Source organism: Triticum urartu, chromosome 7A (genome assembly GCF_056163025.1).
Source record: "Triticum urartu cultivar PI428250 chromosome 7A, HENAU_Tu73, whole genome shotgun sequence".
NCBI classification, from domain to species: domain Eukaryota; kingdom Viridiplantae; phylum Streptophyta; class Magnoliopsida; order Poales; family Poaceae; genus Triticum; species Triticum urartu.
In genome coordinates this window covers 737140353-737154295 of record NC_141879.1, presented here as the reverse complement: position 1 = coordinate 737154295, position 13943 = coordinate 737140353, and the positions used below count along the sequence as shown (strand labels likewise).

The 13943-nt window shown below is 48.2% G+C and overlaps 1 protein-coding gene across 1 annotated transcript; it reads left to right on the top strand.

The window, feature by feature from the left end:
* The first annotated feature begins 6090 nt into the window (after positions 1 to 6090).
* LOC125524309 (ent-copalyl diphosphate synthase 1, chloroplastic) lies at positions 6091 to 12124 on the top strand. The gene is made up of 14 exons (XM_048689381.2): positions 6091 to 6456; positions 6661 to 6765; positions 7909 to 8295; positions 8404 to 8587; positions 8732 to 8946; positions 9055 to 9175; positions 9275 to 9387; positions 9503 to 9729; positions 10008 to 10123; positions 10212 to 10310; positions 10390 to 10632; positions 11033 to 11159; positions 11256 to 11501; positions 11784 to 12124. The coding sequence occupies exons 1-14, from the start codon at positions 6372 to 6374 to the stop codon at positions 12006 to 12008; spliced, it is 2493 nt and encodes an 830-aa protein (XP_048545338.2). The 5' UTR covers positions 6091 to 6371; the 3' UTR covers positions 12009 to 12124.
* Positions 12125 to 13943: the final 1819 nt, after the last annotated feature.

The window sequence follows — 13943 nt, the reverse complement described above, 5'->3', positions numbered from 1 at the left end:
TGCATATCATTTCTCGTCACTCAAGTCGAGACATATGCAAATCACATGTCCTGCTTGTATGCATGGCCTACAGTACAATTTATAAGCCCGTAACATGCATGTGTGTGTCCTAGAAGGTTTTCATTTTATACATGACTAGCAAAAGAGTCTGTGCGTTGCAACAGAGTGACAAAATTCTGTTTCGCCACTTACCACAATTGCTCCGTCTTCTCATTGTCACCAACCAATTCATCCTTCCGCCCTTTTGCAAGTTTTATTATGTACACGACATTCTGGTTTTCATCATCATACTGAGTAAATGCCAGTTAGAAAGGAGAAGTGGAGGTCAAGGCCTACTCTGAGTGCCATCTTAATAACTAGAGCCTCGATCTGTTTTACTTTCCTTGTCAGCAAAATTAATGATATTGATTTGCTTGTATATGGGTTATATAACCAAATGCTCCTCGTGGAGCTAGTGTCCACACACCTTGGTGATAATCATTATAGCTGCAATAGAAGGCTCTGATGTTGCATTAAATACATTTGGATGGGATCATGCACATGGAAAATTTTGGCACCATCGACGGTGAAGGGTAAGAAAGATGTAGGTTACCTAAAAATATATTCAACTTGAAAAATAGTACTTCCTCTATAAAGAAATATAAGAGCGTTTTCAATTCTTTACAAAGGGAGTACATATCAAATACTGCATGGTCCAGTAGAAAGCATCTACCTAGCTTTCGCGGCATCCGTTACTGCAGGTGTTGTTGTAGTTGACAGTCAGTTGGTCAGCAGGCAAAGGCATGTACATCAGCTTGAGCTCTGAGTCGGAGAAGATATGTGGGGAACCGATTCAACAGGGATGACCGTGTCGGCCTCCCAATGAGAGAGTTTCTTCTCCTGTGAGCTCCCACTCGAGGGAAGCGAGGTATGCGGAGTCAGCCTAGTTCCCAACATCTGCGAGCTCCTCAGCTCGTTGTAAACTTGTAGACTGATCAATGCTAAATCACAAGTATGTTTAGAGCGATCAAAAGTTGCGGTAGCAGTACTTCTTGTCTCGGTCTCTCCATGGAGTGCATATACGTATAAATGGTATAATCAATCACAAGATGACCAACTCCCCTATGCTAATATGTGCATACCATGTGATCATTCAGGGTCCTTTATACCATTGATGATTGATTGATGGAAGCAGCGGTTGATGCGATCAATATAGTGGTACTAACGTACCTGACTGGAAACGTGTTGCATGGCGTCTAGATCGATCTATCCGCGCGCGAGGGCTGCCGCTGAAGGCGGCGGCGGCTTTACTAAGGCGAGGCTATTTTTTGAAGAAGCGTGTTGGTTCTTGGTTCTGATACTTTTGTACATGTTTATATCTAGAGTCATATGTCCACGTTCAACAAATTTAGATGGAATATCGGGGGGAGATGAGCTAAAAAAACCGTGCGTATCGTTTGTGCCTGACTCAGACGAATGCGATGTAAAAAATTAGGCCGAAAAGGATTTTTCAGGTATGTATGTATGTATGTATATTTCAAATTTATACACATTTTTCTCAGGATTTTTTCATATATAACATGTTATATTTTGAGTTAGTGTTTGAATATTTTGAAGAGCATTTTAATCTATCTGAAAAAGGAAGATTAAATAGGAAAATGATGTATATATCTAGAGTCATATGTCCACGTTCAACAGATTCAGATGGAATAACGGGGGAGATGAGCGAAAAAACCATGCGTATCGTTTGTGCCTGACTCATACGAATGCGATGTAAAAAATTAGGCCAACTAAAGGATTTTTCAGGTATGCATGTATGTATATTTAAAGTTTATACACATTTTCCCATGATTTTTTCATATATAAAATGTTATATTTTGAGTTGGTATTTGAAAGATAAATATTTTGAAGAGCATTTTAATCTGGCAGAAAAAAGAAAGAAGATTACGCTCCAGCCAATGCACCACCTGAGTACATCCACTGCTTTTGGAACATAGCCCGTAGATAAACCAGAGACAACTGTCGCGACTTTTGAAGAAAAAATTGAATCGTTTTTCCTCACTTATAGGTGGCATTGGTGGGTAATATTTAGCAATTATAAGGACAAATTATGTGACGTACCGCCAGAAACAATGTTGTTTTATTATTATATATAGGGAAAGATTTGTGTGGATGTCACCATATGTCCGAGTGATAGACTTCTAGGTATGTTTTTATCTATAGTTAATTGATTTTCATGCGTAAATCAAACAACTACTTTTTCACTGCATAAGAGGTGTGCTTGCTAACATAAGGTAATGTTAATTTCCCCTGCAAAAAAAGTAATGTTAATTTGTCACATGGAACTAGAATGAAGCAATGAAAACAATATTTATTATTGTACTGTTGATGTCGCTACTGAGGTGATCACCTGAATAGACTTGTACGCGCCACCTATAGTCGGCTGCTAACATACATTCTTTTAATGCATGGCTGCGCCTTGGTACTCCTTCACCAACGCCTGGTGCTGCCATAATACGTACTATGTGTATAAACTTTTAATATACATACGCCTGGTGCCGCCACCCCATGGTGTTGTTTGATTGTTATTTTTTTATATACTAGGGGTAATATGGTCATTTAATAACCTCTAGGGAGGGACTAGGGACTTTTTAGTCCCTGGAAAGAAACAGGGAGGGACTTTTTAGGGACTAGAGACTTTTTAGTTGGGATTAGAAAAAGTCCTAAGACTTATGAACCAAACAGGGCCTTAGAGCATCTCTACTCGGCCCTCACCTGGCCCTTCAGGGCGCCCTTTTTAGCGCCGGCTGCGAAAAATCGGTCCAGTCGCGCTCCCAAGTCCTTATTTATCGCCGGTTTGGGCCGAAATAACAGTCGGCGAACCCGAACCGAACACAGCCCCCGGGAGGCGCTGTCTGAAGCGAAAAGGCGCGTGGGCCCGCTCTGTCGGTGACAGACAGGCCTATTCCCGTCGTTTTCCCTCTTTTTCCTCCATTTCCTCATTGCTTCCCCCCTTCTGCCCTGCCGCTCCTGCCATTCACCTCCCACTCCACGCCATCCGGCCGCCATGCCGTCGAAGAAGTATTTTGTCCCCTCGCCCTGCTGCCACTGCCGATTCTACCCAGCCGAAGCAGAGAAAGCCGAAGGCGCCAATGGAAAGACCGCGGGCGTGTCCAACGCCGAGTGGAGGGCGGAGGTTCAGCGCCGGGAGGCTGTCACCACCGACCGACGGAACAGGCTCATCGCCAAGAAGGCCCGGGATGCGGCAACGGCGACGACAATGGCGGTGGAGCAGGCAGAGGCGTCTTACGCGGGGATGATGAATCCGCCCGGCCACTGCCCGCAAGCTACGTGGGGGAGCCAACAGAGCGTCGCATCGCCGGCCAACTTCTCACCGCCGCCGCCGCCCTGGGGGTATGCACCCTCGCCTGGCTACTCTGATGGAGATGCGCATGGTGGTTTCAACCCCAATATCACCTTCCCGCATGGCGCGCCGCCGCGTGCCTCCCCCTCTGGCCTGAACCCCGACCAGCGCACTCCCTCCCCCGCGTTCGCCGGCCTCCACACCCAGTACAGCTACTCGCCGCTGACGTACTCAACCTCGCCGACGCCACCTCTGGGTCGGGATGCCCTACCCTTCGCACATGCCTCGGCGCCACAATTCAGCAACCCCGACATGACCGACGCCGACATGGACGAGATCATCACAAGCGGCTCGGTCGTCGCCGCCTCCTACCCCGGGTTCCATGCGCAAGAGAAACAATGGACACCGCCGTCGACATGGACGACGATCTTGATGACGCCGAGGAGGAGGAGGAGGAGATGGAGCTGGCGCCGGCGAGGAAAGGGAGAAAGAAGAAGCGGGCGGCTAGTGCCAGGCTGGGCGAGCCGCGCGTCCAGTGGACGTCCAAGGAAGATGAGTGCCTCGTCGAAGCATGGAAGACCGTCAGCATCGACCCGATCACTGGCTCAAATCAGAACGCCGACATGTACTAGAGACGCATCAAGACGATGTTCAATGAGCGCAAGCTGGTCGACCCCTACTTCGCCACCATCCACATGGAGTGCGGTGACAAGGCCATGTCGAACCATTGGGCGATCATCCAGGTGGCTTGCAACAAATGGCATGGGATCATTGAGGAGATCGCGGCTCGCCCGGAAAGCGGCGCGAACGTCGAGGGTCGGGTATGTCCAGCCGTCGGCCCACTTCTTTCGTCATGTATGTCGCCAACACTTGTTCTTTGGCTGCGCAGATGGTTTGGATGTTCAACATGTATCGCCAGGACAACAGCGACTAAGAGTTCAAATTCCTTCACGTGTTCTCCTGGATCGAGTCGTGTGAGAAGCGGAGGGAGGTCCGGCTCACCCTCACCAAGGCCAAGGAGACGTACAAGCCGGACGCCCCCGCCCCAGGGGCGGCAGACAAGTGCCCTAATGGCAACAAAAGAGCCAAGACGGCGAGGAATGCGACACCCGCTGTCGAACGGCTGCAATCATTGATTGAGCAGTGCATCGCCGACGCCAAGAACAGCGCCTCAAAGAGGGAGGAGAAATCTGACGCGTGGTGGTCGGCGTTGATGACGAAGCAGGACGTGAAGCTCGACCTTCTCAGGACCAACGTCGTCGCGAAGAAGAGGAACACCGACCTGGCGTTCTTGATGGCGGCGGACATGTCGACGATGGACGAGCAGGTCAAGGCGTGGTACCTGGCAGAGCGCGGCCTCATCTTGAACCAGATGCCCGGGCCAGCGCCGACCACCGCTCCAACGCCCACGCCTAGCCCGAGCGATGAAGCGGTGACGCCGACCACCAGCCCGAGCACAGAAGCCACGCCGACGTCGAGCACGCCTACCTCCACGCCGACCCCGACCAGTCCCAAGCCAGAGGAGCCCATCATTTGATGCGCTCCGTGCCTATGCTTCCTTCCTTTTGATCGTCGAACTTTCGGGCATGTTTGATCGTCGAACTTTCGGGCATGTTTGATCGCCGAACTGTGGCATGATGATTGCCGACTTGTGGCATGGTGCTCGCCGAACTTGTAGCTTTTTTTGGCAACAAGAAAGACAAGTTAGATTTTTTTGGGGGGAATCTGGGGCCGAAACCTGAGGGCACGGCTGGGAACTCGATCGTCCCCGGGGCGAAAAAACCACCAGCTTTTTCAAACATGTTCGAAATTTCAGAAAGCACCCCCACCAGCTTTCAGAAAATTATTAGGCACCCCGACCCTCTGAACCTGACGTGGCCTCACGTGGCGGACGGCGGCGGCCCGCCGGACCGGACTTGGGGCCGGGCGGCGGCGCGTGGCGTTTTCGCCATGGAACGAACGCACAAAGAAAAAAGAGGAAAGGAGCGCCGAATCTCGGGCAAGGATAAAGATGGACGGCGCGGCGGTGAGGGCCCACCACTGTGGTCGAAAAAAGCAGAGCAGTCACCTCCGCTCCGTCCCCATCTCCAGCCATCGACCCCCCGCCGGCCGCCTCCCACCCCCCGACGCCGAGGAGCTCCGGCCCCCGTTCTCCCCCTCCGAGCGGCAGTGATGCCGGGAGTTCGTGGCCCGGCCGCCGGCCCACGCGCGACGGCGGCCCAGAGCACGGCCCCGCCGTCGACCCTGGGGGCGGCGCCCCCTGCCCCCGCCTCTCCGCCGCAGCTGATCTCCGGCGGCGGCGGCCCGGCTCCCCACCGGCCACACCCAAGGTATCAACCCATCCCCGCACGCAGCATAACCATAGCTCATGTCATGTGTTCCTCGTTCCGTCCCGTCTCGTCCCGCCCGCCGAACATAAACAACTGGGAAGCAACACGAGGGATTACCCTTTCCTACGCTGCATGCTTACTCGCGCAGATCGTCGACGCGCGTTCCATTTTTCTATTCCGCTCCGGAACAAGACGAGGAATCTACCGGAACCGGAGCAGATGAGTAGATCATACCGACCGCCTGAAGAAAAAGGATCTGGCGTCCTCCCCGGACTGGACTGGTTGCGGGGCGGCATCTTGGCGTGATGGGGCGGAGCATCTCACCGTCACACTCACCCACACGCACCACCCGTTCACAAAGCGGAACGCTTCAAAGCCTTTTGTCCACTACCAGAGGCCTTTGCCGCGCAGGAATCATTCCCTTTCTCCCACGCCCCGTCTCTCCCGTTTCCTTACTTCTTTATGCCCTTCTATATATGCATTGCACCGCACGGCACACATACACGCCCCTCCGAGTAACCCTCGCGCCGTTCCTCGTTTTCGCTCATTCGTTAGCTGCCACCCCTCACCCCTTCTTTGCTTCATCTTCATCTTCATCATTATCAACAACCAATCATCACCCTTAACACTCATCGTCGGGAGGGATTGGAGGAGTGGTGTTCATTGCCGATTGAGGAACGTGCATTGCCGCGGCCAGGATGCAGCTCCACCTATTGCCGCCGGCGTGGGTGCCATCGGGCTACGCCGCCAACGGACCGCGACCACGCGCCCTCGCCGTCAAAGGTGCTCGATCGATGTCGCTTTTTCTATCATGCTTTTCTTGCGCGGCCCTGGTTTCCCCCCTGTGATACCATGTTTTATGCGTACCACGGTTAATTATGTGAATGCTACCATAAGTGTCGGCCATCCTGTGTTGAATTTGGAATGGAACCGACATGGGTACTTGTCGCAAGAATGGCTCTGATCACTTTCTCTTTGAACAATCAGGTCCATGCCGTTTCAGCGGCAAAGGAGATGCTGCCCTTGTGGAAACCGCCGGCTCACGCGTCGCTCTCCAGATTGCGCAGGCCACCAGCGTATCCAGTGCTAAAGGTATTAATTGTTGCCTTGACTTGGGCTGGGACCCGATGATCTTGTCTCTGTTTTATGCTTATGTTCTCTCCACACTGGCTTTTAGTGTTACTATCTACATCTAGCTAGCACCGGGCAAGCGCCGTATACATTACTAACTTACTAAGTAATCTCAGCCGGCCGTCTCCTGTTGTCTCCGTTTGTTGTTTTGCTATCTGCCATTATGCCAGCCAATGTACTCCAAGCAGTAGGCACTTAACGAGTACATATATTGTTTGAGTCCTTTGTGTTATGTTCCTCTTTAGCAAGTACACGCCACACCACTATCCTATTTGGAGCACAATTACACATACTGCTACAAGTTTACCAGAGGACAGAAGGGCCTCCGGTGAGTCGGTACGTGCTATACCAATTATAACACACGTAATTAGCAGGTGAGACACGAACAGATGATCCGTCAATGAATCGGGATGGAGCATGATCCGGATTTTCGGAGCACACAGCACGTTAATTAGTAGGCGAGACAAGAACAAATAATCCGTCAACTCCTATAGGTCCTTGTCCATAAAACGACACGGCATGCCATTAGTCGGCAAGAGAGCCACAAAGATATTGACAGAGTGCACAGAAACATGATAAAAAGGTATACAAGAGAGGGGTAGGATTCAGATTTTTGGAGCACACACCACGTTAATTAGTAGGTGAGACAAGAATAAGCAGTCCGTCAGTGACGCTTATGGCTTTTTGGCCTCATGAAGAGAAGGAACCCAAACCTATATGAATTCCACTTTATAGCAAGGATCTAGCTTTCTTTCCGATCCCAAAGCATCAACTATAGAAAAGAATGCTTCTGCAGTTTAAAGTCAAATATGATGATAGAAATATTCTCGACATACTTTTGTTCTTGTTGCCGTCAGTACTATAATATGTCACCGCCATCGTTCTTTTATCAGCTAATAAAATCCTAGCAGAACTTAACCCAATCTCAAGCTGTATAGAGTGGAGCTTGAATTTAATTTTACAATCACGTAAAGTTGGACCTGGAGCTGAAATTTCAAAGCGTGTTAATGCACTTCGAGGCATTATTGTTCTCGTTACTTCAAAATGATGTCATGTCTTACGCTGGATACATTTAATCATTCGTGTGTTTCGATGTACCTGCAGGGTTGCAAACAAACCTTGTCAGAAATGATATTCAGATTCTAGAACGGACCGAGGAACCATGTGACCTCGACGACTACTGTGTGATTCCTGGGGCGGAGTTTGGGCAGCCACTGGTCAACCAAGTGAGGATGATGCTGGGATCGATGAGTGACGGTGAGATCAGCGTGTCGGCATACGACACTGCCTGGGTCGCCCTGGTGCCGAGGCTCGATGACGGCGATAGCCCCCAGTTCCCCGCCACCCTCCGGTGGATTCTCGACAACCAGCTCCCAGACGGCTCCTGGGGAGACGCTGCCCTGTTCTCCGCCTATGACCGGATCACCAACACCCTTGCCTGTGTCGTGGCTCTCACAAAGTGGTCTCTTGGCCCTGATAAATGCAGTAGAGGTAATGCAAATCTACAAACCAATACACTCAGCTGCTCTGCTAAAGTACCAAATGCAGCGGGGTCTTTCAACTAAATGTACGCACGATGCATTCCGTTTTTCTTTTCAGGGCTCTCTTTTCTGGAAGAGAACATGTGGAGGCTAGCAGAGGAAGACCTGGAGTCGATGCCCATCGGCTTCGAGATTGCGTTTCCTTCTCTCCTGGACGTGGCCAAGAGCTTGGGCATTGGGTTCCCGTATGATCACCATGCTCTGCAGCGCATATATGCCAACAGAGAAGTGAAGCTCAAGAGGTAGGCACCCCTTATTGTGCTCCAGTCCTCCTAGATTTTATTTTTCTTTAGAAAAGGAGGACCACCCCTGCCCTCTGCATCAGTCCTGCTAGAGATGCAGATTACTTAACATGTTTCCTGATTAATTATTAATTACTCGAGTAGGATTCCGATGGAGATGATGCACAGAATTCCAACGACGATCCTGCATTCCCTTGAAGGTATGCCCGGGGTGGACTGGCACAAGATCCTCAGGCTCCAGTCTAGTGATGGGTCCTTCCTCTATTCTCCTTCGGCTACAGCCTTTGCTCTCAAGCAAACTGGTGACGCAAAATGCTTCGAGTACATCGACAGAATCGTCAAGAAATTCAATGGAGGAGGTAAGAGATCCATGACCATTAACTGCACTGATATTGGATGGGATTGAGTTCTTTTTTTGGCAATTCCTGATCCTGTGTGCATTGTTCACCTTGATTGGCACATTTCAGTTCCCAATGTTTACCCGGTCGATCTCTTTGAACACATCTGGGTCGTCGATCGGCTGGAGCGTCTTGGAATCTCGCGCTACTTCAAGCAAGAAATTAAACAGTGCTTGGACTATGTCCACAGGTTTACTTTCTCATCCATAACTGTGCCTTGTTGATAGTGCTTAAACTATTCGTCACTTCATGGGGAAAGTTCCTTCTAACTTCTTTACTGATGCTGTAGCCACTGGACTGAAGACGGGATTTGCTGGGCAAGGAACTCCGCTGTAAGAGACGTGGATGACACAGCCATGGCCTTCCGGCTGCTGCGGCTGCATGGATACACCGTCTCGCCGAGTACGACCCCCTTTTCCCTGTGAATCCGATGATTGTATCATGCTGTACATACTCTGTAGAGTCTAATGATAATTTTGTCGCGTCACACACAAAACTGATGCTGATTCATTCGCAGGTGTATTTGAGAAGTTTGAGAAGGACGGGGAGTTCTTCTGTTTCGCGGGGCAATCAACGCAAGCAGTCACTGGGATGTACAACCTGAACAGGGCCTCTCAGCTAAGATTCCCTGGAGAGGATGTGTTGCAGCGTGCAGGGAGATTCTCGTATGAGTTCCTTAGAGAAAGGGAAGCCCAGGGCACTATTCGGGACAAATGGATCATTGCTAAGGATCTACCAGGCGAGGTAATTAAACATGTCCATCCTGCCAATCAATCGGTTTAGATGGATTAGGAAGTAAACATAACTCTCACAATCTTTGGCTTGATTGCTCATGACACTTGCTAGTTAATTTTTTTCAAAGCCCCTAAAGAATTATAATTGATATTTTCATATATAACATGACTATTTTAAACACTCTCTTGTTATCATATTTTAAAAAAGTTATTATCTTATTTTTGTGAAACAAAATAACCTTATCTGGATACGAACAAGAATATAAATACCTTTATTTATGATTATAGGTAAAATATACACTGGACTTCCCATGGTATGCAAGCTTACCGCGTGTAGAAGCAAGGGCCTACCTAGATCAATATGGTGGTGAGAATGATGTCTGGATTGGAAAGACACTCTACAGGTAAAAAATCGTCAAATTCTGACAATTGGTTCATTCCATACTTCTTGAGGAAAGATCCCAGAGTTGATATGCTGAATGGCTTTGGCAGGATGCCACTTGTGAACAACAACACCTATCTTGAATTGGCAAAGCGTGATTTCAATCGCTGCCAAGTCCAACATCAGCTTGAGTGGCATGGCCTACAAAAGTACGCATTAATCTCACATAATATTTTGTTAATTATGTCTCATTTTCCTTGCATATAATATGTCTTTCTATGTATTTAGGTGGTTTATTGAGAATGGCCTCGAGACTTTTGGGGTGGCTTTAAGAGATGTTCTGAGAGCTTATTTTCTAGCTGCCGCTTGCATTTTCGAACCAAGCCGTGCCACAGAGCGACTTGCATGGGCCAAGGTCTCAGTGCTGGCCAACATTATTACTAAATATCTTCATAGCGATTTATCGGGTAATGAAATGATGGAACGGTTTATGCACGGAGGTCTCCATGAAGGAAATAGTACTATATCATGGTGAGCACATTAACTGAGCATTGCTGCTCAATCTAAACTATCACGCCAAATGATAAATATTTACATGCTTAATTGGATCCCTTTGACTAATTGTTCTTTTGATATGAAAAATAGCAAACTAATACTAGTAATTTGGTAGATGATTTCCACCAGTGGTCAATTATGATGCAAACATAAAACCCACTCTCTTAGAAATTAAGACCTTCAAACTTGCATATATAGCTTTATTTTACTTTGCGTGATGTCACGTAATATTTTTTGCTTAACAAGGGATGATGTAATATCTTTAAACACTAGTACTATTTAATCCATCACTGTGCCATTAGAAAAACATCGACTTTCATTATAATGTCTTCTCATTTTTTTAATATGGTTTACATGACACAATTTGTCCATCTAGGCGTAAAGGAGATGCAAAAGAGGACATTCTTGTGGGGGTACTTCAGCAGTTTATTGATTTATTGGCACAAGAGACACTACCTGTTGGTGAAGGACCAATGTACATCAACAATTTGTTACGCTGCGCTGTAAGTTGGACAAGCAATTGCACCTGTTTTTTTTAGTTACTAATTACTAGAATGTTCTCTTTGGTAAAATTCTAATATATTTCTTTGAACCTCTAGTGGATTGAATGGATGATGCAACTGATAAATAGAGAGGATGACACATACGATTCAAGTGTTATTCAAGCAGGGTCGTGCATGGTTCACGATAAACAAACATTTTTGCTTCTAGTCAAAATTATTGAGATTTGTGGTGGACGAACCGGTGAAGCATCATCGATGATAAACAGCAAGGATGGTGCTTGCTTTATTCAACTTGCGTCCTCTATTTGTGACAACCTTCACCACAAGATGTTACTTTCTCAGGTAGCCCTTTTACGCTGAAATAGTTTTCTTGCCATATTTTCTATTGAACTATGTGATACATGGTTGATGGTGTTTTCCTGATTTCAAGAAATGAACACAATGACAAATCATTGAATTGTTCTCACTCTTTCTTGGTTACTCAAGGGATCTCATGCTAGTTTTGGCTTGTAATTTAACTTATAATAACTTCTATTAAGTCGGCGCTACAATCCATCGTGGCATTCATTAGAAACATGGCACATATGGTGCATCTATTGAACTAACTATGCAATTTATTTACAGGACACCGAAACTAACGAGGCGGCGATGAGCCACATGGATGAGAAAATCGAGGCTGGCATGCAGGAACTCACCCAGAACTTTCTCCAGACGCATGACGATGGGGCGAGCAGCGAGACGAAGCGGACCTTGTTGAGCGTCGTGAGGAGCTGTTACTACGCGGCTAACTGCCCTCGCCATGTATTCGATAGACATGTTTCGAAGGTCATTTTCGAACATGTGTTTTGAAAGAAAGAAAGAAGAATTATCCTGCAATGGTAGGGATGGTGGAGATGGGATCTGTATGTACATAGAGAAAAGAATGCTGCAAAGAGGAAGGGCGTATTCAAGTTGGGTTGGTTCTATTTTTTGCTGTTTGTGTTTGATCGGAGGAGGCAACCCCAACTTAGAGCAACTCTAGCAGACCCCGCAAAAAGCCCTAACCCACAAAATAACCGCCAAAATACGGGTCCGCGCGGAAGATCCCGCCCGAACAGACCCCGCAAACGCGGCCGCCCCGCAAAATAAATTGAGGGGCACGATAAAATCTCGACCCCAATCCGTGAATACGCGGGTTTCCCCGTCGCCCCTGCGTGCCCTGCATATAAGCGTACGCGGGTTTCCCCATCGCCCCTGCGTGCCCTGCATATAAGCGTACGCGGGTTTCCCCGTCGCCCCTGTGTGCCCTGCATATAAGCGGAAGCGGCTAGTGGGAAGGACATTTCAGCCTGCACTTTTCCACACCAACCACCTTCCCTCTACCCCTCGCCCCGCCGTCGGGCCGCCGCCCAAGATTCCGGCGAAAGCAGCCGGCGGGAGCACGCCGAAAGGCCGCCACACGCACAAGGTTCCCCTCCCCCCTCCTATGTCGGTGGGCCGAAAAGTTGCGGACCTGCGGCCCTTCATCGCGGGCCGCCGGATTTGGCTTTTCCGGCCACCGGTGACTGCGCCAGGCGATGGAATGGTCGGGGAGCATCTCCCGCAGCCCCGACAAGGTCGCATCGCCACATGCAGGTAGTTCGTCCTCCCGCCGCCATCGACGGTTTGCGGGCATGGATTCGTCCGGCCCTCCACCGGGCTCGGCGCTCATGCAGCGGCTTTGTGGCTCGCCGATGCCGCTCATACAGTGCGACGACTGCACGCAGACAGTGCTGCGGCTAACTTCGGGCACGCCGAAGCACCCCGGATGGGTGTTCTTCAAATGCGAAAACGATGGGGTACGTGTTGTTTTCATTCGGCTCATTTTGATAGCTCATTCTTTGGTTCAATTGCGGTATCTCATGTCGAACATCATCATGTGTGTAGGAAGATGGATGCTCATTTTTGTTTTGGGAAGGCGAATACATTGATTTATTGATAGAAAGAAACTTAATAGACGTTCGTGCACTCCTTAGTAGAATCGAAGGCAATGATGCGGTTGCATGTGCAACTAGAGGAAAAGCAACGTCTACATCTTTCAAACTAAAGATGAAGAAAGAAGAATGGAAATCAAGAATCGACAGATCAACAATGAATGCATGGAGAAGATATTCGTCCAACTAGTGGGAGCAGTTATGAAAGTTGGAAATCTTCTAAAATGCATACTTGTGGTTCTTGTTTTCTTTGGTCTGCCTATTCTAGCAAAGATTTGGTGATGTCTTATGTGTCCAATGTTGTTGAAAAAGCAAAGAAATGCATTATGTTGAATCAAATTAAGGTGCAAATTTAGGTTTTCCGGGCCTGGAGGAGCTGCGGCAGATCAAACCCCGCAAAGCCGATTCGTAAAAGAGCATATTCCGTGAATATCTTTTTTTATGGGTCCATTATGCGGGGTCTGCATCTGCGGTCGTCCGCGCCGGCCCGCAAAGCCGTTTTTCCACGAACTGCAAACGTGTTTTGCGGGCCGGCCGGATGCAGGATCTGCTAGAGATGCTTTTAGAGGATGCTCCCTCCGGCTTCTCTGATAAAGTTGTGCATGTCACGGTTAAATGCACGCGTTATAAAATCCAATAAAATGCACCGATAGATGACTCTCGTGCGTAAAATCCAATAAAATGCAATGGTGGATCAAGCTAGTAGATCTAATGAATGTAATTAGAAGTAGTGAACACCACATAAGACGCTTAAATTAGAAGTAGATTGGATGCATTCTGATATATAAGATGTGTAAAATTTTCATAATATTACTTGAACATTTTTCTATTA

What these genes read in the sequence shown, in the direction of transcription:
- LOC125524309 (XM_048689381.2), top strand. Translation starts at nt 6,372, where the DNA reads ATGCAGCTCCACCTATTGCCGCCGGCGTGGGTGCCATCGGGCTACGCC. An exon ending in CCCTGATAAATGCAGTAGAG is followed by an intron (nt 8,296 to 8,403) that starts GTAATGCAAATC and finishes TTTTCTTTTCAG; the next exon opens with GGCTCTCTTTTCTGGAAGAG. An exon ending in ACAATTTGTTACGCTGCGCT is followed by an intron (nt 11,160 to 11,255) that starts GTAAGTTGGACA and finishes TTGAACCTCTAG; the next exon opens with TGGATTGAATGGATGATGCA.